This window comes from Erythrolamprus reginae, chromosome 2, assembly GCF_031021105.1.
Source record: "Erythrolamprus reginae isolate rEryReg1 chromosome 2, rEryReg1.hap1, whole genome shotgun sequence".
In the NCBI taxonomy this organism is placed as follows: domain Eukaryota; kingdom Metazoa; phylum Chordata; class Lepidosauria; order Squamata; family Dipsadidae; genus Erythrolamprus; species Erythrolamprus reginae.
The window spans coordinates 193,731,366-193,754,789 of record NC_091951.1 but is presented as its reverse complement, the minus strand read 5'-3'; the positions used below and the strand labels follow the sequence as shown (position 1 = coordinate 193,754,789).

Below are 23,424 nucleotides of genomic sequence, written 5' to 3'. Positions count from 1 at the left end.
TTTCTATTCTTTCCTTCACATGTGTATAGATGAATAGATTTAAGTCGCTTATTTGATTTTTTTCTACCTAGATGCTTAGTAGCGTCATTCCCTCTGAGTAACTTTTTCTGTACTCTTATTATCCCCACTCATCTATTTACATCACCCAGTGAAACCAAGTTTCCTCCCCTGATCCAGTTTCTCTAAATTCAGTAATTTGCTGCCAAACTTCTCTCTGATGCCCTTAGGCTGTCCAATGTTGACCTCATCTGATTCGTAAGAGGTCAGTAAGAGACGTGCATAAGTGCACCAGTGTGCCTACCATCCCTGTCCTAAGTTTCTCCCTTATTAGTACCAATATTATGTATATAAGCAGTGTTATTTCTTTGTATACAGTAGTCCCTCACCTATCGCTGGTGTTACGTTCCAGACCTGGCCGCGATAGGTGAAATCCGCGATGGGGAATTTATCAACTGATAGTACTTATTTAAGTATTTATATTGTAATTGTTTGGTAAGTTTTCATTGTTTTAAGTGTTCCCACACAGTATTTATTTTAGATACAGTATTTAAATACAGTATTTACAATTTTAGATTATTATTTTTTTTGAAAACCCTGCCGATCGAGTTCGGCGGGCTGTTTAAATCTGCCGATCGACTTCCTCAGAAACCCGCGATGAAGTGAAGCCGCAGTAGGTGAAGCGCGGTATAGCGAGGGACTACTGTACTACCAATACATACTTTACAAAAAAACAAAATAAATAAATAAATGATTCTTCCATTGTCACCATTCCTTGGATAGAACATTAGCTATCACTGACCTCTAGGTTCTTCCTTTCATACATACCCATAGCAACCAAGATAAAGAATTCATACTTTCTGACGTACATTTTAGCCCCTTTAATTGTACTTTACGCTACACTTTCCCATCTCTTAATGCTTTCATCTTTTCCAATCCACAAAGTAAGGTCACTTCTGTTCAGATCTATTACACCCTTTCCCCTTTTATATACCCAAGATGCACCTATTTTTAAATTTTCATTTGACTAGTTAATTCATGGTCTTTACGCATTATTCCGCTTATGTTCCATGTTTTTTTTTATGTCATGGTCATTAGAAAATGGGTCTGCATATAAATTGACTTTTGCTTCCCATTATAGCTTTCACATTGTTCTGTTGGGCTCTCTGGCAGACTCCTCCCGAAAATTCACAGGTACAAATTTCAGACACACACATGTTTGAAAATTCAAAACAATGTTCTTTATAATGAAAATTCACTTAAACTAAGCCCTCTTTTTGTAGAGCAAAGAGCACTCGTCTTCAAACAAAGTGGTAATTTGTACAAGTACCTTATCAGTTCTGTGATACTTACCTTGCAGCTGTGAGGCAATTCACAGTCCTTCTTCTTTCACAAAGTGAAACACACTTTGCTCTGGTTTAGTTTCAAAGTGGGAAAAAATCAGCACACAAAAGGTCAAAGTCAGCAAAGCAGGCACGAAACACAACGATCAGATAATCCGCCACAATGGCCAAACCCACAGGCTGATATTTATAGCAGCCTCACTAATTACCACAGCCCCACCCAACCACAGGTGGCCTCATTTTCTTTGATAATAATCTCTCAGTTGTTGTTGCCTATGCATCGCTCTCCGCATGCGTGGCTGTATCATTAACTCTTTTTCTGAATCCAAGGAGGAGCTAGAGAATTTATCTCCTGATCTGTCTGCCACACTCTCCTCCTCCCTGTCACTTATGTCTTCTTGGTCAGAGGAGCTTTCATCAGCAGATTCCACCGGGGGCAAAACAGGCCTGCAGCATGTGGATGTCTCCCCCACATCCACAGTCCTTGGGGCAGGAGCTGGGCCAGAGCTAACCACAACACACATTATCCATTATCCGTTATCTGCCTTAATCATACCGATGGCACTCCCTATTTCTACCTTTTCCTAGCTTTCCCCCAAGCTTGCTTACACTGTTCTGTAAAAGCTGGAATCTCTGATTTTGAGGTTGATTTGGCAAGCCAACATACAGTACAACTGAACTTCATTACACGAACAAGGAGAAATATATGAAGTATTGACCCATACTCAAAAATGCAAAATATTATGCGTGTATTGAGAAGGAACAATAGCAAAAACCTTAAAAAATACAATTGGGAAAACAGGAGAAGGAGGGGAAGCAAATAATTACTATGGAATAAACCTTGGTGGTGCAGTGATTAGAGTTCAGTACTGCAGGCTACTTCTGCTGATCACCAGCTGCCAGCAGTTTGGCAGATCGAATCTCAGTAGGCTCAAGGTTGACTCAGCCTTCCGTCCTTCCAAGGTCAGTAAAATGAGGACCCAGATTATTGGGGACATTATGCTTACTCTCTGTAATCCACTTAGAGAGGGCTGTAAAGCACTGTGAAGTGGTATATAAATGTAATTGCTATAATGCTATTGCTATTATTTGTTTGTTTGCTTGCTTATATCCCGCCTTTCTTATTTTTACAAACTACTCAAAATGGCAAACATATCCAATATACCTTCCTCCTCCTTTTCTCCCCACAATGATTACCTTGTGTCAGGTGGAATGGGCTGAGAAAGGGTGGCTGGCCCAAGGTTACCCATCTGGCTTTCATGGTAAGGAGTGCCTTGAACTCACAGTCTCGTACTTTCTAGCCTGGTGCCTTAAGCACGGGCCAAAGGTGTCAAAGTCAGTTTCATTGAGGATCGCTTCAGGGCTGTGGTTGACCTTGGGGCGGGTAAGGGGGCATGGCCAATTGGGTGGGCGTGGCCATCTTGACGCCACTCCCCAAACACTGGCATGTAGACCAGGCTGAAGAGACGTGGGCTTAATGTTTCCTCTTCACATTGGGCAAAATAAAGCAGGATGGGTCCTTTCATTTTTCCAGGATGGCCCCGTGGGATGAATCTGACCACATTACAGGCCAGATCCACCCCATGGGCCTTGAGTTTGATACCCCTGCACTAGATCAAACTGGTTCTCCATGATTCCTATGCTGATGGCAATGTATGCATGGGAGTAATGATAAAAACAGTTATTAAATAGAACTACTAGAATTTTTCTAGCTTCGAGCTCCCTTGAAGTTGCCCATACTCTGTGCTTGGAAAGTCCTGGTTAGAAAAAAGGAAATTGTGCAATTATTTGGAGAAGATAAATGAGACAGCCTGTCAATGTCATTTGTGTTCATAAGATAAAGTCCAGAGAATTAAATAACTAATTGCATGTTAAAATGAAAAGAACTAGGGAGAGGGGGAAGGGATGGAAGATTGGGACCCAGGAAAAAAAGATATAAGAAGAGTCTGAATTTAGAGTACAAATTACAAATTTGTCTGAGAAGCATTGATTATCTGACGTTACTTTATTCTCCCTTTCTCCCCAAACACAAATGTATGGATCACATGTTCCTGGACTTTCTTCCTGATAGAAATATAACTAGCCAGAAGTTATTGTCCGCTTTTTTTTTCTTTTTAGTTTTTTAAAGATTCCTAGCAATTTCCTGGACAAGTCCTTGGAATTACCCTGGCAACGTTTTTGCAAATGTTTTGCCATTATCTCCTTTTATAGGCTTGAAAAAGTGACTGACACTAAGTTCCCAGTTGGCTTTGTGCCTCTGGCAGTACTAAAACTCACCTTCTCCCTGTTTCTAGCCTGATGCGTTAACCACTACATTAAACTGGCTCTGTCTACATATCTATAATGTTGTTTCTGGAAATAGATCCCCCAGTCATAATAGGGGCTTCACTATTCATTGCCAAGATTAGATTTCTCGTCTCAAGAGCTCTCCCGTGCACATACAGGAAATACGAGCATCCAACACAGAACACATGCAGCTTCTCCAAAAGCTGCGAGAAAGAATAGAGAAATAATTAAACGTACAGGCAGTATTTGATTATATAGTTCAAACTTAAAATAGGAAAACCCTATGTCAGCGCCCCAAATAGAATCTGAGAGATAAATCAGATTCCAATCCGATTCTCTCATCCAAAGTTCGATTTAGATCGTGCAGAATGCGGCCGCGAGAGCTATCGTGGGGCTTCCTAGATTCACCCACGTTTCTACAACACTCCGTGGCCTGCACTGGCTGCCGATCGGTTTCCGGTCACAATTCAAAGTGTTGGTAATGACTTTTAAAGCCCTTCATGGCATTGGACCAGAATACTCCTGGAACCGCCTTCTACCGCACAAATCCCAGCAGCCGATAAGGTCCCACAGAGTTGGCCTTCTCCGGGTCCCGTTGACCAAACAATGTCATTTGGCGGGCCCCAGGCGAAGAGCCTTCTCTGTGGCGGCCCCGGCCCTCTGGAATCAACTCCCCCCGGAGATTAGAACGGGCCCCACCCTCCTTGTCTTTCGCAAGTTACTCAAGACCCACCTATATCACCAGGCATGGGGGAATTAAGACATCTCCCCCAGGCTTTCTTATATTTTATGTTTGGTATGTATGTGCTATATGGTTTTTAAATTGTTGGGGTTTTTTATATAAATTTATTATTAGATTTGTTCCATTGTTATACTGTTTTTTATTACTGCTGTGAGCCGCCCCGAGTCTTCGGAGAGGGGCGGCATACAAATCTAATACATTGAATTAAATTAAATTGAATTATTATCAGAGCCGAGTTGGACACACCATTGCCATCCCAAAATTTACTTACTTTTAGTACCCCACCCCATCCCCACACCCACGAGTTCATCACGAGGACCAGTCCGAGTGCAGAGATTTCATTGACCTTTTCCTTACATCCTCACGTGCAGAACAAAGGATGACCTTATTTATTAATTTACTAATTTACTAATTTACTAATTTACTAATTTACTAATTTACTAATTTACTAATTTACTAATTTACTAATTTACTAATTTACTAATTTACTAATTTACTAATTTACTAATTTACTAATTAATTAATTCAATGTTTATGACCTTGGACTTCAAGAAAGGAATTTGTTGTGGCTAGTAACTTTCCCTCATGCAACTACCCCTCCCAGTTCCCATAATACTATTCTTCTGTGGCAGGCCAAAGTCTCTAACTCCAAATGATGACTTCGGACTGACACCCTATGCATGTTGCCTTGAGCTTGGGAATGCACAGTAGGGCATAAAACAAACAAACAGAATTGAAGTGAACTTGAATTTAATTTGAATGGCACGAATGTTTTGTCCTTGCTCCATTCACCCTTGGAGTGCCGGCTAGAGGTGTCAAAATGGTGGCCTGTGGCATGGAAGCATCACATGCAGGCCCCACCCATCCCACCCCAAAGGGGAAAAAACGATGTGATACATCACGTGATGGCAATGTGACATGGCGAGTTTGACACCCAGGCCTTACTCCTACACTGCAGAGTAGTGGAACAAAAAGGTAAAACAAAAGAGGAAAATATTGAGTTCTTAAAAGTCAATGTGGTCTTCTCTTATCTTCATTTGGTCCTCCCTTTATTGCAACTGGCCACTCCCCCCCCCACTGTTATTTGAGGTTATTATGCTATTGTCATCTTGTGAAATTGCATAGTAATGCTAGATTGACTAGCTGGTAGTCTGTCGGTTCTAATCTCTTTACCAGTTTAGTGATGTAGTGTTAACAGCGGAATGTACCATGGTTGCCTCCTTGAGTATGCATTTGTTGCTTATAAAGAAAAGAAAGAGAGAGAATTTGTAAATAAAAGCTTATAGCTCAGCTCTTCTGACATTCCAATCTGCTTTGGGGGGAGGGGCAGAGGGAGCAATTCTGCTTGTGTTCCCGACCTAGAAGGAACCTAGAACTGACAGTCAACCTTGTGATTGACAGATGTTCCTCCAGTTGGCTGGTGTGTAGGAGAGAGAACAAACAAAGCATAGGAATCAACTAATCTCTTAGTTTATCATGCGCTACAGGTACATAGTCAGGAGAGTACCATTTAGCAGCAAAATCAGAATAAATGGGAACAGCAAATATCATCAAGAGTAGGTAAATACAGTACAGTAGCTCTCCCAGTCAAGAAGCTGTATAATAAACAGTGTTTCTATCTGGAATTTTGTGCACATTGACAAGGTTTTCTTTTTAAAAAATATCTTTATTGAATATTTACATTTAAAACAACAAAAACAAAGACAAAAAATATACAAACAAAAACATAACATACAAGAGCATACAGCTTTATCATATATAGGTTACTTTGGTATCAGAACTTAAGCATCTTTCACTTAACATACATGCCAGTTAACGTACATGCCATACATGTATATGCCAGCTATTCGGCTGAGCCTTGTTCCTTACAGCCTATCTATATTTTATTCTATTTCAGTTTCTAACTTTATTGTAAACTATGCTTTATAAATTACATGGTTTATATCTCTTTGTGTTTCTTTTTCTGGATTACATTATTTCTCATTTTCTGTGAATTGGTATTTGAATCGGAATCAATGGGTGACTTTAGCAACAGTTTGTCTACTTGCTTGGTTGACGATTGTTAAAAGGATTTATAAGATTACTCTTTGCTTTTATTCATTTTCTTTTTGAAGTGTATACATTGTTAAAGTTTCAAATATTTTTTTGGCTTAACCAGTCATACCACCTGTCCCAAGTGTTGTAAAATTCTGTATTGTCTTTTTCTTGGAGTTCCAATGTTAACTTATTCCTCTCTGCTACCTCATGTATTTTAATTATCAAATTTAATGTCGAAGGGGAGGTTTCCTTCTTCCAATTTTGAGTGTATGCCATTCAAGCTGCCAAGGTTTTTTATGGGGATTTTATTTTATTTAATATATTATTTAATTTATTTAATATAATTTAATATTTCATTTTTAAGGTGGTAAACATAGATAATATTCGTTCCTTCTCCTATTTTTTTTCACAAGTGGCAACTCTGAGATGGGTTGGACTGGGCCAAAGTCACCTAGTCAGTTTTCAGGCCTGGAGGGGACTAGAATTCCGAGTCTCCTGGTTTCTAGAGTAGACCAGTAAATTGATGATTTTAGTGCATTATTGAATAGCTCATCTGGATCATCCTACTCAATTGCACTTTTTCTAGCAAGATGCTTTTTTTCAGATCAGCAGTATTTGAGAACAGAGCAAATACTGTAAATGAAAAGTTTTCTTCCTTTCCCATCATCCTTATTTTTTGTCTCGACGTGATGCCTTTCTTAGGTTGAATGGTTGCATTCACATCAGACACTTAACTGGGTCCTTGAATGTTCTTTGCCCAATACATCAAATCATAAGCCAACCAAACAGTTAGCACAGCAGGTTCTCTCAAGTCAAGCTTAATTCCTGGTACTATTCAAAGCATTTTGTTTCTTGAAAAACAACAAGAGGATTGTGTTTGGCTTATTGTGGGATCTACTTCCAGCTTCCCTACAAGTTTAAGATTTCCTGAAGATCTTCTATCCATTTACTCATTAGGTCCACACCTTAAATCTGGCATGCTGCATGAATGCAGCTATTAGGTCTTAACTTGACCTGAGTCAGCCCAGTATGTCAGTTCCAAATCTAATAAATTATTATTATTATTATTATTATTATTATTATTATTATTATTATGTCAGTTCCACTTTATTAACTGAGGTAAGCTCTGCTGTGCTGTAAACAGGTGTCATTCTGACATAACAGTGCATGTGAATGCTTTTATTTTTTACTTATTATATACTGTATGAACAAGGCAAGTTTTGTGCATTCAGGTAACCAGGGTTAAAAGAGGGGCCTGATAAAATACATGAAGTAAGCTACCAATGATTAACCGTCAAAGTCACTCTGTTTACTTACTCTCTAGGAAACCACTTCAGATTTTCAAATTTTAGATTTTACAATTCCAAGCCGGCCTGGAAGGTCAAGTTATTTGGCATTAATGCCCAACGGGCTTCACTTGGAAAAGTTGACAAGGCCTGGAGAACGAGTAGGCAAGGATTTGTCAAAACAGTAGAAGGGAGCATGTTTAATTCTAATATTAAGGATAACTAGACTGATATTTAACTTGCAAACGACGTTTATTGTAATGATACCACAAAAGCTGCAGTTTAAATTGAACTACTGTATTAAAGTAATGTGGTGTTTGGGGAACACAGTACATTTAAGATCTTGGAAGTGGGTATGTAGTTCTGTGTGCCAGCAAGTTGGGACTATAAATCTGGAGAAAGTTCATTTTGTTCATTTTCCCCATTTTTAATTCAAATCAGTGTCAGGATTCCAAATACCATCCAAAACTAAATCAGAGTCCAAGGCAAAGTATTCCTCAAAGTTCCAATTTATTAACAGAGCCATGTTGGCACATCTGGGAAAAACCCGAATCTGAAGTTCCAGGGGTTTCTCCACCCAGTTGAAAGTTCAAGCCCTTGTCCCCACATTCCACAAATTCATTATGTTGACCAATCTTCATTTGCCAATTTGGCAGAAACTCTCATCTCCTTCCTTGCAGGTGCAGGAGTGCAAAAACAAAGGATGACCTTGACAATCCAGAAAGAATTTGTTATGGCTACATGCAGGCAGCATCCCTCATGCAATGACCCCTCCCAAATTTCCACAGCAAAGAATACATTTTAAAATAGCATAAAGTTGGCAGACCAAAGACCCCAATTAAAATGGCTTTGGTGTGTGTATGTGTCTTCTCACTCTTCACCTCTCATTTTCTCCACAAATACCCAGCTCTCTTTGGAGACTCTTGAAATGGCTTATGCTTTGAGCTGGATGTCCTTTTAAAAAATGTGTATTTATTAAAAATTTTGAAAACTAAATTAAAAACTAAAATACTGTACTGGAGGCTAAAAAAGAAAAGAAAGAAGTACATGAAACAAGAATGAAAATAAAAGAAGAAAGAAATTGCTTTCAATTTTCTTTAGAACAACTATGAGTACAAAATTACCTCTTACTTTATGATTACAAAAAATATTTTTATTATAATCTATTTTGATGAAGCAAGGAGTAGAAATTTATCTCTTACTCCTTGGTTACAAAAAAATCTTTTTGCTATAATTATTTCTTCTAATTATCCAAACCATAAATCAAAAGTTCATTTTTTTTCTTTTGTACACAAAAGGGGCTTTTCACACAAAAGGGGCTTTTCAGTCTATAGTGAATGTAAATATTGTCTTTTCTCAAACCAAGGAAGTCAATTTAGGCATCTCTGCAAGTTCCATGATTTTTACAACCATTCCTCCATTGTGGGTAATATTGAGTCTTTCCATCTTTGTTCATGTAATAAATGCTACAATTTTCATGTATGAAAATTAAAGTTCCACGACTTTTTTCCAGCTGTTTATCCATCATTCCTAAAAGATAATCCTCCAATTTTTATTATATATTAATCTTTAAGGTCATCTGAATTAATGTATATTTGGGATCCAAAACTTTCTAGATTTTTTTTACAGAAAGCTTGCATTCCAAAGATGATAAATGTCTCTTCACATTGTTCATATTCCCAATATACATTTGAGATACCTTTATGCATTCTAGACAATTTATCTGGTGACATATAGCAAGCATACGTCACTTTATAAAAATGATTTCAGCCGTATATTTTCTTATTGTTCCATTTGTATATTGCTACCAACATTTCAAGCCTCCCCCCCTTTTACATCAATTTTGCTTTTTCTTCTATTGTTTTAAATTTCAGTAAAAGTTTATACATTTTGGAAATGACATACTCATCATTTGTACCCAGTTCTATTTCAAGCTCACCTACAATGTTCAAAACCATATTTTTTTTCCTTTATTTAAACCTTCCTAATAGTATGCAAGAAAACCTTTGACACTATGTATACATAATACCAGGTCGTCTCTCGATTTTATTTTATATTCCCTTTGAAAAAGTTCTAACGTATCAGGCGCAAAAGATCAGGGCCCTTCATAAACTTGCAGCATAGATGATTTATTCAAATGTATTTATTTTATTTCATTTATATGCCACTCAACTCCCGAAGGACAAATTCATATACAAGAGTCTAGTCAACTCACAGTCAGCACTATATTGGCTCCAGATGAGGGTCAGTGGAATTTATGAGGGGCTAAACCTGAATCTCTTGTGGCAATGTAGCTGATGATGTATTTAACTCCCCACCAGTTCTGCCTATTCCTCTCCTACAAACGTCTCATTACTAGCAGCTGGATACCCGTACTTCGCTACAAAACTATTTGATCGGACTTGATAAATTGACAGTTAAAGCTTGACCATTAATGAGTAGTTATGATCGGCTTCTTTTCTCCCTTCCCTCCTATATTTACCATATACTGTACAGTGATATCTCGTCTTACGAACCCCTCTTCATACGAACTTTTCATGATACGAACCCAGTGTTTAAGATTTTTTTGCCTCTTATTCCAAACTATTTTCACCTTACGAACCTGAGCAGCCGCCGGGATTTCCTTGAGGCTCCTCGATTCCCTTCATTTTTGCCAGCGCTGCTTTGAATCCTAGCGACAAACTCCCCCATTCCAACCTGCATGGGGAAAAGACTCATGGAGCTCAAGAGAGGAGAAAGGTGTGGGAGAAATGAGCAGAACGGGGTGGGCAAAAACGGGAGGGACTCATGGAGCTCAAGAGAGAAGAAAGGTATGGGGAAAATGAGCAGAACGGGGTGGCCAAAAACGGGAGGGGCCCATGGAGCTCAAGAGAGGAGAAAGGTGTGGGGAAAATGAGTAGAACGGGGTGGGCAAAAACAGGAGGGGCCCATGGAGCTCAAGAGAGGAGAAAGGTGTGGGGAAAATGAACAGAATGGGGTGGGCAAAAACAGGAGGGGCCCATGGAGCTCAAGAGAGGAGAAAGGTGTGGGGAAAATGAGCAGAATGGGGTGGGCAAAAACGGGAGGGGCCCATGGAGCTCAAGAGAGGAGAAAGGTGTGGGGAAAATGAGCAGAATGGGGTGGGCAAAAACGGGAGGGGCCCATGGAGCTCAAGAGAGGAGAAAGGTGTGGGGAAAATGAGCAGAATGGGGTGGGCAAAAACGGGAGGGGCCCATGGAGCTCAAGAGAGGAGAAAGGTGTGGGGAAAATGAGTAGAACGGGGTGGGCAAAAACAGGAGGGGCCCATGGAGCTCAAGAGAGGAGAAAGGTGTGGGGAAAATGAGCAGAATGGGGTGGGCAAAAACGGGAGGGGCCCATGGAGCTCAAGAGAGGAGAAAGGTGTGGGGAAAATGAGCAGAATGGGGTGGGCAAAAACGGGAGGGGCCCATGGAGCTCAAGAGAGGAGAAAGGTGTGGGGAAAATGAGTAGAACGGGGTGGGCAAAAACAGGAGGGGCCCATGGAGCTCAAGAGAGGAGAAAGGTGTGGGGAAAATGAGCAGAACGGGGTGGGCAAAAACAGGAGGGGCCCATGGAGCTCAAGAGAGGAGAAAGGTGTGGGGAAAATGAGCAGAATGGAGTGGGCAAAAACAGGAGGGGCCCATGGAGCTCAAGAGAGGAGAAAGGTGTGGGGAAAATGAGCAGAATGGGGTGGGCAAAAACGGGAGGGGCCCATGGAGCTCAAGAGAGGAGAAAGGTGTGGGGAAAATGAGCAGAATGGGGTGGGCAAAAACGGGAGGGGCCCATGGAGCTCAAGAGAGGAGAAAGGTGTGGGGAAAATGAGTAGAACGGGGTGGGCAAAAACAGGAGGGGCCCATGGAGCTCAAGAGAGGAGAAAGGTGTGGGGAAAATGAGTAGAACGGGGTGGGCAAAAACAGGAGGGGCCCATGGAGCTCAAGAGAGGAGAAAGGTGTGGGGAAAATGAGCAGAATGGGGTGGGCAAAAACAGGAGGGGCCCATGGAGCTCAAGAGAGGAGAAAGGTGTGGGGGAAATGAGCAGAACGGGGTGGGCAAAAACAGGAGGGGCCCATGGAGCTCAAGAGAGGAGAAAGGTGTGGGGAAAATGAGCAGAACGGGGTGGGCAAAAACAGGAGGGGCCCATGGAGCTCAAGAGAGGAGAAAGGTGTGGGGAAAATGAGCAGAACGGGGTGGGCAAAAACAGGAGGGGCCCATGGAGCTCAAGAGAGGAGAAAGGTGTGGGGAAAATGAGAAGAACGGGGTGGGCAAAAACGGGAGGGGCCCATGGAGCTCAAGAGAGGAGAAAGGTGTGGGGAAAATGAGCAGAACGGGGTGGGCAAAAACAGGAGGGAAAGACCCATGGAGCTCAAGAGAGGTTCTTTTCGCCTTGCTTCATTGGGACTGCCACCTCTTGCCACCTCTCGCTGTCCCTCCCCCACTCCGTTCGCCTCAGCTTAGTCTGCCCCCCCTGCTTTTTTTTTTTAAAAAAAGCCTTAATGTTTTGGATTTTCCTAATGGGCTTGCATGCATTATTGGCTTTTCCATTGATTCCTATGGGAAACATTGTTTCATCTTATGAACTTTTCACCTTACGAACCTCCTCCCGGAACCAATTAAGTTCGTAAGACGAGGTATTACTGTACAAATATACAGCCTATATTGTAAATATACATCCTATATTTAACTCATGTTCCCCCCTCCCTCCATATAAATATAGATACTATCCTTTTGCCTTTGTTTCAATGGCGCATCAGTTGCCAAATCAGTTACTGTCTGAAACATAAATAGCATTCTAGGCAAAACATTCATCTTAATGGCGGAAATTCCCCCCAGCAAGATGTGGGTCTTCTCTCTGTTAAAACAGGTCAGCATACCTGATGGACTGCAGCAGACCCAGGATCTAATGACTTCCGTTTTCTCTCCTTTTCCAAACAAAAGAGTTATTAACTTGACAGGGAGTTTAAACATTGAAAGTCCCAGATGTGAACGTTGCAGGGAAACCTACACTCAGAAGAAAATGAATCTCAATGGGTCTAATTGCATCCAGGAGGTGGGTGAAAAGAGAAAATAACATTTTGAGACTTTGCTGGATATTGTCTCGTCCTGTGATACTTCAGTTCACACTGATATTTTTTTGCTTAAGCAGACTTCTCTTTCCCGCCCGCCCCCACATAATGTTTATTTCCTTCTCATATACCAAAGAGTATAAAAGTATCTAAGGACTCGATCCAATCAAGATATAAATCATTACTTACAAAAAAAACCCTCCCAATCTTATCTCATGATCCTTTTTAAAAATATAAAAAAGTAACCAAAGTCTGTATTGGATAGTATTGTAGATTAAAATTCATTTTTAAATATATATTTGGTAATAATATATCTAGCAGAGGGATAGACATTTATAGAAATAATATTTGGCCTCTGCAATGACTTCCTAGGTAATTTTGCTGGAGACATTTCATTAAATCCTGTGAAAATAGTGACAAAATAATGTGTAAAGAATACACACAAAATAGCTGGTCCAGATGCTTTGATGGGATCCCCTGGAATGAATTGGTGGACTTGTAAGTCAACCCCAAAGTGAACTTAAATCATTTTCCATTCAAAATAAAACAGTGGTAGAGGACTACATAATTTCAGCGGCAAAGCTTTTATTGTTTGCGTTCAGTATGCCACTCAAAATTACAGAACTTTACTTGTATAGCCTTATAAATCTTGGTAATAAATAAATGAACTAAATAACAAGACAGCACAGACAAGTACTGTATTTTTCGGAGTATAAGATGCACCGGAGTATAAGACACACCTAGATTTTAGAGGTGGAAAACAAGGAAAATAATACAGTGGTACCTCCACTTATGAACTTAATTTGTTCCATGACCAGGTTCTTAAGTAGAAAGGTTTGTAAGAAGAAGCAATTTTTCCCATAGGAATCAATGTAAAAGCAAATAATGCATGCGATTGGAGAAACCACAGGGAGGGTGGAGGCCCTGTTTCCTCCCAGGAGATTCCTAGAGAGGCCCCACAAAGGCTTCTCCATGCCCTTTCTGGCCCTGTTTCATCCCAGGAGATTCCTAGAGAAGCCCCATGGAGGCTTCTCCCCACCTTTTCCAGCCCTGTTTCCTCCCAGGAGATTCCTAGAGAGTGCCCCACGGAGGCTTCTCCCTGCCTTTTCCAGCCCTGTTTCCTCCCAGGAGATTCCTAGAGAGGCCCCATGGAGGCTTCTCCCTGCCTTTTCCGGACCTGTTTCTTCCTAGGAATCTTGAACACTCGGTTCTTATCTAGAAAACTTTGTAAGTAGAGGCATTCTTAGGTAGAGGTACCACTGTATTTGCCTTGCACGCATGCACATTGCTTCAAAATGAGCCTAAACAGAATGACATAGAGCTGGGGCGAGTGCAGGTCACCACTACCAGTTTGCCCAAACCTGTATGAACCCGTTGAATGCCACCTCTGATGTGGTGTCAAGATATATAAGATATTTCTCTTGGCATCTGAGACACATAATATACTCGTAAGCTAACACAAGATTCTCTCTGCATCCCATTTTCCCCTTCTAACCCACTTTATGACTTTAAGTATTGTTGATGTCAGCCTCCCTTGGTGATTGGTTTTGGCGCTGTGCAGTCTTCTAACATTACCACAGTTCGGTGCCGTGGGGTTTCAGGAATTTTGTTCAATTTTTTAAAAAATTGCTGGTGATACCCAAGTATTTGCAAGCAAGGAATTCATGGTTGTCCTCCCGTTTCCTCTCCTTCAATTATAGAAAGGGAGGGAGTTACAATGATGATGATGATTAGATAGGCACAGCTGTGAATAAAAATTTCAGTTTTGTTATTTTAAAGCCAATGTGGAACAGCACATTCATTTAGAGAAGCTTTATTTTAAGAAATGCTTGAAATGGTCCGTGAGACCTTCCACATTGCATGGGGTTGTTGTACTTGTGGCTTCCAATGTGGATTCTGCTATAAACACAGATGATAAAGCACAAGGAACCATTTATATTCCTCCAACTTCTCCCACAATCACAATGCTATGCATTGATGTAGGGGTTTTTTGTTTTAATTTTTTTGTTACAACAGAGGCTATTGCATTGTATTCATGGACATGTGAGAAGAAAGCCACAATTGTGTGTGCGTTCATATATGTGTTGGGGTGTGTGTGTATGTGTGTGTGTGTGTATGAGAGAGAGAGAGTAGCAGCACAATGGAGCATTGGAAACAAAAAACCTCAGCATAAATTCCCTTCTGAATGTATTCTCAGGGGAACCCATTTTATTTCTCCTGCAGTTTAATATCTAACCAGAAGATGGCGCTCCCTGATTTACAAAGAGTCCTGGAGGTGCCAAAGTGATAAAAGTTGGGAGATCTGGCTAAACAATTTCACATAATTTCTAAATAGAAAGACCTTATGAAAAGAAAGCAAAACAGAATAAAACTTTTGACGACTTTAAGAAGTGTAAACTTCATCTCCCACAATTCCCATCCCCTGCTTAGACAGATGGGTCAAGATGACTTGCAGAAGGCTTTGATGTATAGAAAATGCTGTGCAAGATAAAAATAGAAACAGGGCAGCATCGTGTGCCAAGTTGCTGTATGTACCTACACGGAGGAGACAGCCTGTCCATTCTCTCCGTTTGTAACACTTGTCTTGGTCTCCAAGTGTCTCGCAATGCATGTTTTGTCCCTTGGTGGATTCAAGCAAAGACAAGGGCCCCACTGCCAGTAATTACAAATTGTAAGGCATTTAAATTTGCAGGGCCAGGCACTTCTTTATTTATCCATTGTTAGTTAAAAGTATCTTCCATATAAAGCTATGGTTTCAATTCTTCTTGATTCCACTCTAAACTCCCTTCCTTCGGCATGCATTAATATAAAAGAATAATAATTCTTTTATTAATAGTCATGTAACAGCTAGCGACAGATTTATAGCATTCTTAAAATACAACTTGGATTAAAAATAGCTTAAAAGAGCAGTTGCAAGCAGGCTCCACATTTAAAGGTTTGCACATCTTAAGTATCTTTCAATCTTCATTTAAGACAATTTTAGTTCAACCTTCCAAGCGTATGAACATTCCAAGGTAGCGTAATCGTAATTTCGCAAGCGTTCTGTATATGCCGTCCTTGGTTTGGGAAGCAAAATCTTTCCCCAGCAAGGTTATCAACATGATCAGAAGGGTAAGCTTGTGCTTTGCAGCATGTACAGCTGGGACAGAATCGCATCTGTTTGTTTGCTTTGAACCAGTCAGTGTCACACTACTAAATCATGGTGTTCTTAGCTGTTGGGGCCTCGAACAAACCTGTTCACAGAGGCACAGAGAGAAAGACAGACAGACACACAGAGAGAAAGGACAGACACACAAAAGGAGAGAGAGATTTCAGAAGGAATGTTTCATCTATATATATATTCACACACTCAAGCCATATGTGCTCTGCTTTCAAATGCCTTGGGGGTACGGTTTTTCCCTTCCATAAAGAAAAACCAAGATGTGGATGCTGTCTGGTTTTTTGTATAGAAAGAATCCTATTTTTGAAGACCCGTTTTCCCCCCAGAAGCTGGCTCAGAAGGTGAGGGCAAGCCAAAGATAGGTGCCTGGTGTGCTCTATTGTGACTATTCTAATTCTCTGCCTGCGTACGAGAGGGTTTCTAAGAGCTTCATGCCTCCAGCAGGAAATGGAATTTGATGACCATTCCTTGGTTTAGGAGGGTAAGGAAAGGGGCTGGGAAACATATCTGCAAAGGGGGGTGGAAGAAAGAAAAGGAAGAGAGGGAGGGGGGGAGGAGAGGGTGTGTTTCTGTTCAGGCTCCAGAGTCCAGAGCCTCCCAGGTTCTATATAACAAAGCAAGGGCATTTTGGAGCTCTCTTCTGCCAGGAAGACTAAGGCAAGTGGGGAGGTGGGTGGCTGCCGATGGAGGCCAGCTCAGAACCTGTCACCAGCTGAACAGCGAAATTTGCCAGCCACAAATTTGGGTGCAGAGAAAGCATGAAGGTAAGCAGGAAGCAAAGTGTGTGTATGTTTGTGTGTTTGTGTGTAGTGTGTGACAGTATCCTTATTAAGTCCTTTCCTGAAGCTCCAGGAACGTTCATGGGAGCCCTTCTTCTTACTTCAAATTATGGGCAGACGTAGAAAGAGATTCAGAGTTTGTGTATTAGTATAAAAAGACAATATGATGGACTGACATCCATTTAAAAGAAATTTCTGCTGGTAAGGGAATGTGTGATCTAGCTTGCAATGATGGGAGCTTGCTGGAGAAGTAGAGGGTGGTGTTGCTTTTTTAATTTTTCCCGACGTTTCTTGATCTTTACCCCCCTTCAAAGAGGATAAACTTTTTTAAAAATAAATCTATTAAACAGCTCAGTTGAGGGTTCACGTGCAAAAATTTGTGTTTTAAATATAAAAAAGTAAGAACTATTGTAGTGCAATGGTCCGGGGACCATTGGCAACCTGTGACACTCAGTTATCCATAGTCAATGGTGAGAAATGCCGGGAGTTAGGTGTTGAGCAAGGCTTGGAAAGCAGAGCAGTTGGTTGTATTTATCGTCTGTTCAGTCGATCCCCTTGTTCTATGTTAGTATTTAATATTTGGATTTATAGGTGGTCCTCAATTAGTGACTGCCTTGTTGAGTAACTGTTATTACAGTGATGAAAAAGCGGACAACCAATTCCCACATTTACAACCTACAGTCAGCAGGGCTGAAAAGTTGAAGTAAGATAATAAGCCCCAGTCGCAGTTTCATCTAATGACTGCTTTGCACAATGACCAAGTTTCTAGTCTCAATGGTGGTCACTAAACCAGGACTACTTGTTTTTTTTGTTGTTGTTGTTTTTTTTAATTTTTTTTTTCCAAATATTTTTTATTAATTTTCTTTAAAATAACATACAAACTTACAAACATTTAACATACAGTGTAGGGATGTATCATCCCTGCTTTTCTCAAAAGTATAAATGCAGATACAGAAAAAGGAATACATAATTAGATACATAATTCAATGCTACTAATACAGAAAATATCTAATAGAAAAAAAAATTGATATTATAAGAAAATTCTAACTAGTTTCAAGTCAAACAGTCTTAAAAAAATTTCTATTCTATATGTATAAACTAAATCTAATATAAATCTCAATGAAAAAAAGGAAAAAAGAGTAATTTAAACCGATATATCTATACTTATTATTAATCTTCTATCTTTATTTTTTTTTTCTTATCTATCCATTCATAAACATTGTTCCATGTTTCATAGAATTTGGTTTCTTCTTGATCATTCAAGCGTCAAACCAGGACTGCTTGTATATGTCTGACAATAGAAGCTCCTCGTCACATCTGTCCTCGTCCACAAACCTGTTTGAATTGAGAAACAAACAAACAAACACGAAGTAATGATATAGGATCCTTTCCAGCTGTTGGAAAAGTTGTACGACTAAAGAAACATCTATAATGGTGTGTCCATTTTACAGGATTCTACTGTACCCAAAGCAATAATTGCTGAAAGGTTGAAATGTGAGATGGGATGATTGCACTGTAATAGAATGGCATCCGGTTATGTTATTAATTCAAGGATATTATATTTTATCTTGAGCACATCCTCTAAAAAGATTTACTATTTATTCCTTATTAACCCAAGTCAAAAAGCTAGACACTTGCTTTTAGTATTGGTGTCAAGAGATGGTCTTTCATTCTAGCTGCCTCTTTTGGTCATTTGGTCTCTGATGGAGAGGGGATGAGCAATGAAGTGACAGAACACATTTGAGGGAAAAGAGATAGTGAGAAAATAACTTACAAAGACAGCACAGTGACACTTACAGAAAAAAAAGACAGCTAGAATGCAGATGTTTGGGGCAGTCCCATCTTTCAAAAAAGATTTATTTTACAAGACAATCATAGGAAAAGTGATTTACTATTATCATGTTTTGTCACAGCAATGGTTAGATGGGATTTGGCATTTTTATCCACCTGTTGAGTCCTGAGATAGGCAGATGTTGTTGTTTGTGGTGTTAAAGATTTCATCCCAATATGTAAGGTGTTCTAAGTAAAGATGCCTTTTGCAATTGACTGGTGATGATTCTATCAACTTCAATGATGTTCAAATGGTGCTCCCAGATGTTTGCCACTTATTACTGTTAGATTCTATCCTTCCCACAAAGCTTTTGGTGTTTCTGCATGCCAATCTATGCATCCCCCCAATGGAAAAGCACATCTTTTCGGCTCAGTATTGCATTGAGTTTGCTGGATCATCTTAGGTAGCCAGAAATCCAATATCAGCTTGCAGTTCTGCCTATCCTTCTCCACTCAGTGCTGAGCCCTGCCCTTCCTCTATCCTCTGATAATATGCTTCTAACAATCACTCCAAGTTACTGATGGGGATTAACTTTTCCGTAAATCTATTTTCCTTGAGTTCCCTTGAAGTCAAATGTGAAAATCCCATGGCATTAATGATTAGAAAAAGGAAGAGTTACATGCCAAAAAAGTTGACCATTTCCCACGATCACCTTCACAGTCATTCTCATAACATTATCCCAGATTTATTTATTTAGGGCATGGCATATAATGTCAGGGAAATCTACCAATGCTAGACACAGCGCTGTCCTGACAGCTTAAATTGCTACCTGGTTCATTCTGTTTAGCACTTATGTGCCTATCCTTAGCTCACCCCCCCCCCCCCCTTCTTTAGGGCAACCTCTGAAATATTGGAAGAATGCTATCATGTCTCCCCTGGTCCTTCTTTTCATTAATCTAGCCATGCCCAGTTCCTGCAACCATTCTTTGTAAGTTTTAGCCTCCTTTAATCATCTTTGTCGCTCTTCTCTGCACTCTTTCTAGAGTCTCAACATCTTTTTTACATTGTGGTGACCAAAACTGGATGAAATATTCCAAGTGTGGCCTTACCGAGACCTCATAAAGTGGCATTAACACTTCACATGACCTTGATTCTATCCCTCTGTTAATGCAGCCTAGAACTGTGTTGGCTTTTTGGCAGCAGCTGCACACAGCTGGCTCATATTCAAATGGTTGTCCACTAGGACTCCAAGATCCCTCTCACAGTTACTACTGTTGAGTAAGGTACCACATATCCTGTACCTATGTGTTTTGTTTTTCTTGCCCAAATGTAGAACCTTACTTTTTTCACCACTAAATTTCATTTTGTTGGATAGCGCCCAATGCTCAAGTCTGTCCAGATCCTTCTGTATCTTGAACCTCTCTTCCAGAGAGTTGGCTATTCCTGCCAGTTTGGTGTCAACCCTGATGGCCAATGGAAAGCCCAATGGGTTTCTAGTTATAGCAAGACATATAAATGTAGCTCATCTGTTTGGAACCCATACCGCATTTCTGACATTAACACCCTCGGAAATGTCCAGAGATCCATCACCAGAAGAGCCCTTCACTCCTCTACCCGTAACAGAACACCCTACGAAACTAGACTTACAATCCTAGGTCTAGAAAGCTTAGAACTAAGATGCCTCAAACATGATCTAAGTATTGCCCACAAGAAGAATCAGCTCCCCCCTGAGATTAGGATTGCCCCCACCCTCCTTGCCTTTCGCAAACTTCTTAAAACCCACCTCTGCCGTCAGGCATAGGGGAACTGAAACATCTCCCCCTTGCCCATGTTGTTTTGGTGTTAGATTGATTGTATGCGTGTTTTTTTAATATTCTGGGGCTGTTTTTTATGAATTTTTTAGTTTAAAATTGTTATTGGATTGGTGGGTATTGGATTTGTTATTATGTACTGTTTTTACCCTATTGTGAGCTGCCCCGAGTTTGCGGAGAGGGGCGGCATATAAATCCAATAAATCTAATCTAATCTAATCATATGCTGCAACGCCCTGCCTATCAAAGACTACTTCAGCTTCAACCACAACAACACAAGAGCCCACAACAGATACAAGCTTAATATTAACCACTCCAAACTTGACTGTAAAAAATATGACTTTAATAATCGAGTTGCCGAAGCATGGAATTCACTACTGGACTCTGTAGTATCATCCCCTAATCCCCAACACTTTACCCTTAGACTATCCATGGTTGATCTCACCAAGTTCCTAAGAGGTCAGTAAGGGGCGTATATAAGTGCACCAGAGTGCCTACCGTCCTCTGTCCTATTGTCTCTCCTATATCTCATTGCAGGGGGCAAAATAGCTTACACCAGCTGACTAACAACGGTAAGGTTGCTGTCTCTTCCAGGCTCCTTTGCTAATCTAGTCTCGCCTCATCTTGCCTTGCATTGCAGGTCCAGTGTCAGCTTCCACTTTTCCCACACACAACAACACAGCTACAGTTTCCCCACCAGAGTGGTACCCATTTATCTACTTGCAATATTGCATGCTTTCGAATTGCTGGGTGGGCAGGAGCTCGGGATTGAGAAATGGGAGCTCATTCTATTTCGTGAAGCTGGGCTTGAACTGCCAGAATGCAGACCATTTCTGCCCTTTTTGGTGATTAAACTGCTGTGCCATTGTGTCCCTCTAATCCAGTGCTTCTCAGCTAGTGGGGCAGGCCCCCTGGGGGGGCATGGAGCGATGCCGGGTGTGTGTGTGTGTTTTGCCTTGGGGAATAGTGGGTTTTTTGCACCAAAAAAATAGCACAGAGCAGGAGATACAAAGTCCAGATAACAAACCCTTAAGAGACACCATGGAAAAATATTTAACAGGGATGAAAAGAAAGGAGGAGAGAGACGGAGATAATGAGACAAACATAAGTCTCCCAACAGCTAAGGTGAGAAAATATGATGAAGCATACAGTATGTAGTGCTTGGCTTCACTGTGACTACGGTGGGAGATGAGGAAAGATTAGTATGCTTACTGTGTCTAAAAGTTTTGGCAGCATGAAGCCAAATAAATTAAGGCGTCACTTAAACACATTATACCCTAATCACACTGATAAGCCAATTGAGTTTTTTCAGTGAAAATATGCTGAATATTGCAAACACTCATCCTGGCGGAGAGTTGGGGGGGGCGCAAAATGTTTACTTCTTCCTGGGGGGGGCATAACAGAAAATAATTGAGAAGCACTGCCCTGATCTCAGATAAAAGTGCAGCAGTTCCCCTTTAAACAGTCCCCGTCATGGCAAAAGTGAGAAAGTAGGATATTCTCATCACACAAGGCGTGTAGCTTAAGGTCCTAATAAGAATGTACATCTTAAACCTACTGAAGCATAGAAGTCCAATTAATAAATAAAGGAGAATATTTGTAGTTCAGGGTTGAAATGAGAGGTTCTTGGTGCTGTTGTGGTTAGGTCTGGCCCTGCTCCTGCCCCAAAGACTGTGGATGTGGGGGAGACATCCACATGCTGCAGGCCTGTTTTGCCCCCCGTTGGAATCTGCTGATGAAGGCTCCTCTGACCAAGAAGACATGAGTGACAGGGAGGAGGAGAGTGGGGCAGACAGCTCAGAAGGAGATCAATTCTCTAGCTCCTCCTTGGATTCAGAACAAGAGTTAATGATACAGCCACGCATGCGGAGAGCGATGCATAGGCAACAATAACTGAGAGATTATTATCAAAGAAAACGAGGCCACCTGTGGTTGGGTGGGGCTGTGGTAATTAGTGAGGCTGCTATAAATAGCAGCCTGTGAGTTTGGCCATTGTGGAGGATTATCTGATCATTGTGTTTTGTGACTGCTTTACTGACTTTGACTTTTTGTGTGCTGATTTTTCCCCACTTTGAAACTAAACCAGAGCAAAGTGTGTTTCACTTTGTGAAAAAAGGACTGTGAATTGCCTCACAGCTGCAAGCTAAGTATCAGAGAACTGATAAGGGACTTGTACAAATTACCAGTTTGGTTGGAGACCAGTGCTCTTTGCTATACCAAAAGAGGGCTTAGTTTAAGTGAATTTTCATTATAAAGAACATTGTTTTGAATTTTCAAACGTGTGTGTGTGTCTGAAATTTGTACCTGTGAATTTTTGGGAGGAGTCTACCAGAGAACCCAACAGAACAGGTTCTCTCTGAGTTTGGTTGAGTTTTTGCAGACATTTCATTATCCAAACAAGGTAACATCGTCAATGCTAGTGCTGATGATATTTTGGTAATGAAATGCCTGTAAGAAATCAACCAAGCTCAGAGAGTACCAAGAACCCCGCTACTGAACTGATTACTGAACTAACTGAATAAAAGCTTTTGTTCTGGTTTGAAAGGGCATTGTTCAAAATAGTGCTGCTACAAGTCCCGAGTTGAAGTACCAATTTTGGGTTGTGTAATGGAGAGGCATTATCTAGGTTTTTTTTAGGAAGCTACATTATCTCATTCTCAACTTCGCTGATGTGCTAAAAAAATTGAAGTCAGCAAAGATTGGCTTGGTTTAAAACCATGATACTTAAAGTCCTGCTGGAACCTTTTTGCTGGGTGGGGTTTGGTTGTTGTTAATAGTGAAGGCACCAGGCTAAAAAGCAGGAGACTGTGAGTTCTAGTCCTGCCTTAGGCACTGAGCCAGTTCTGTGTCCTTGGGTCAGTCATTTTCTCTCAGCTTTAGGAAGCAGGCAATGACAAATCACTTGCAAAAACCTTGCCGAGAAAACTGGAGAATAATCGTATGGTTAAAATGCAGTATTGCAGGCTAATTCTGCTGACTGCCGCTGCCAGGAATTCGGTAGGTCGATTCTCATGAGCTCAAGGTTGACTCAGACTTCCTTCCTTTCGAGACCCCAGATTGTTGGGGGCAATATGCTGACTCTGTAAACTGTTTGGAGAGGGTTGTAAAGCAATGGGAAGCAGTATTCTGCTGCACAAATCCCAGTGGGTGAT

At 40.7% G+C, this 23,424-nt stretch overlaps 1 protein-coding gene across 3 annotated transcripts in view; it reads left to right on the top strand.

The window, feature by feature from the left end:
- The window catches only part of TNS2 (tensin 2), a 193,235-nt gene that overhangs the window by 30,477 nt on the left and 139,334 nt on the right, over nucleotides 1-23,424 (top strand). The window contains exon 1 of one of the 3 annotated variants that reach the window (XM_070740988.1): nucleotides 16,612-16,675. The exons of the other annotated variants lie outside the window; for them this stretch is intronic. Within the exon in view, the coding sequence (XP_070597089.1) occupies nucleotides 16,670-16,675 (6 nt within the window). The 5' untranslated portion in view covers nucleotides 16,612-16,669. Of the gene's footprint in view, nucleotides 1-16,611; nucleotides 16,676-23,424 lie in introns of those variants that run through there. 3 annotated transcript variants of the gene reach the window in all.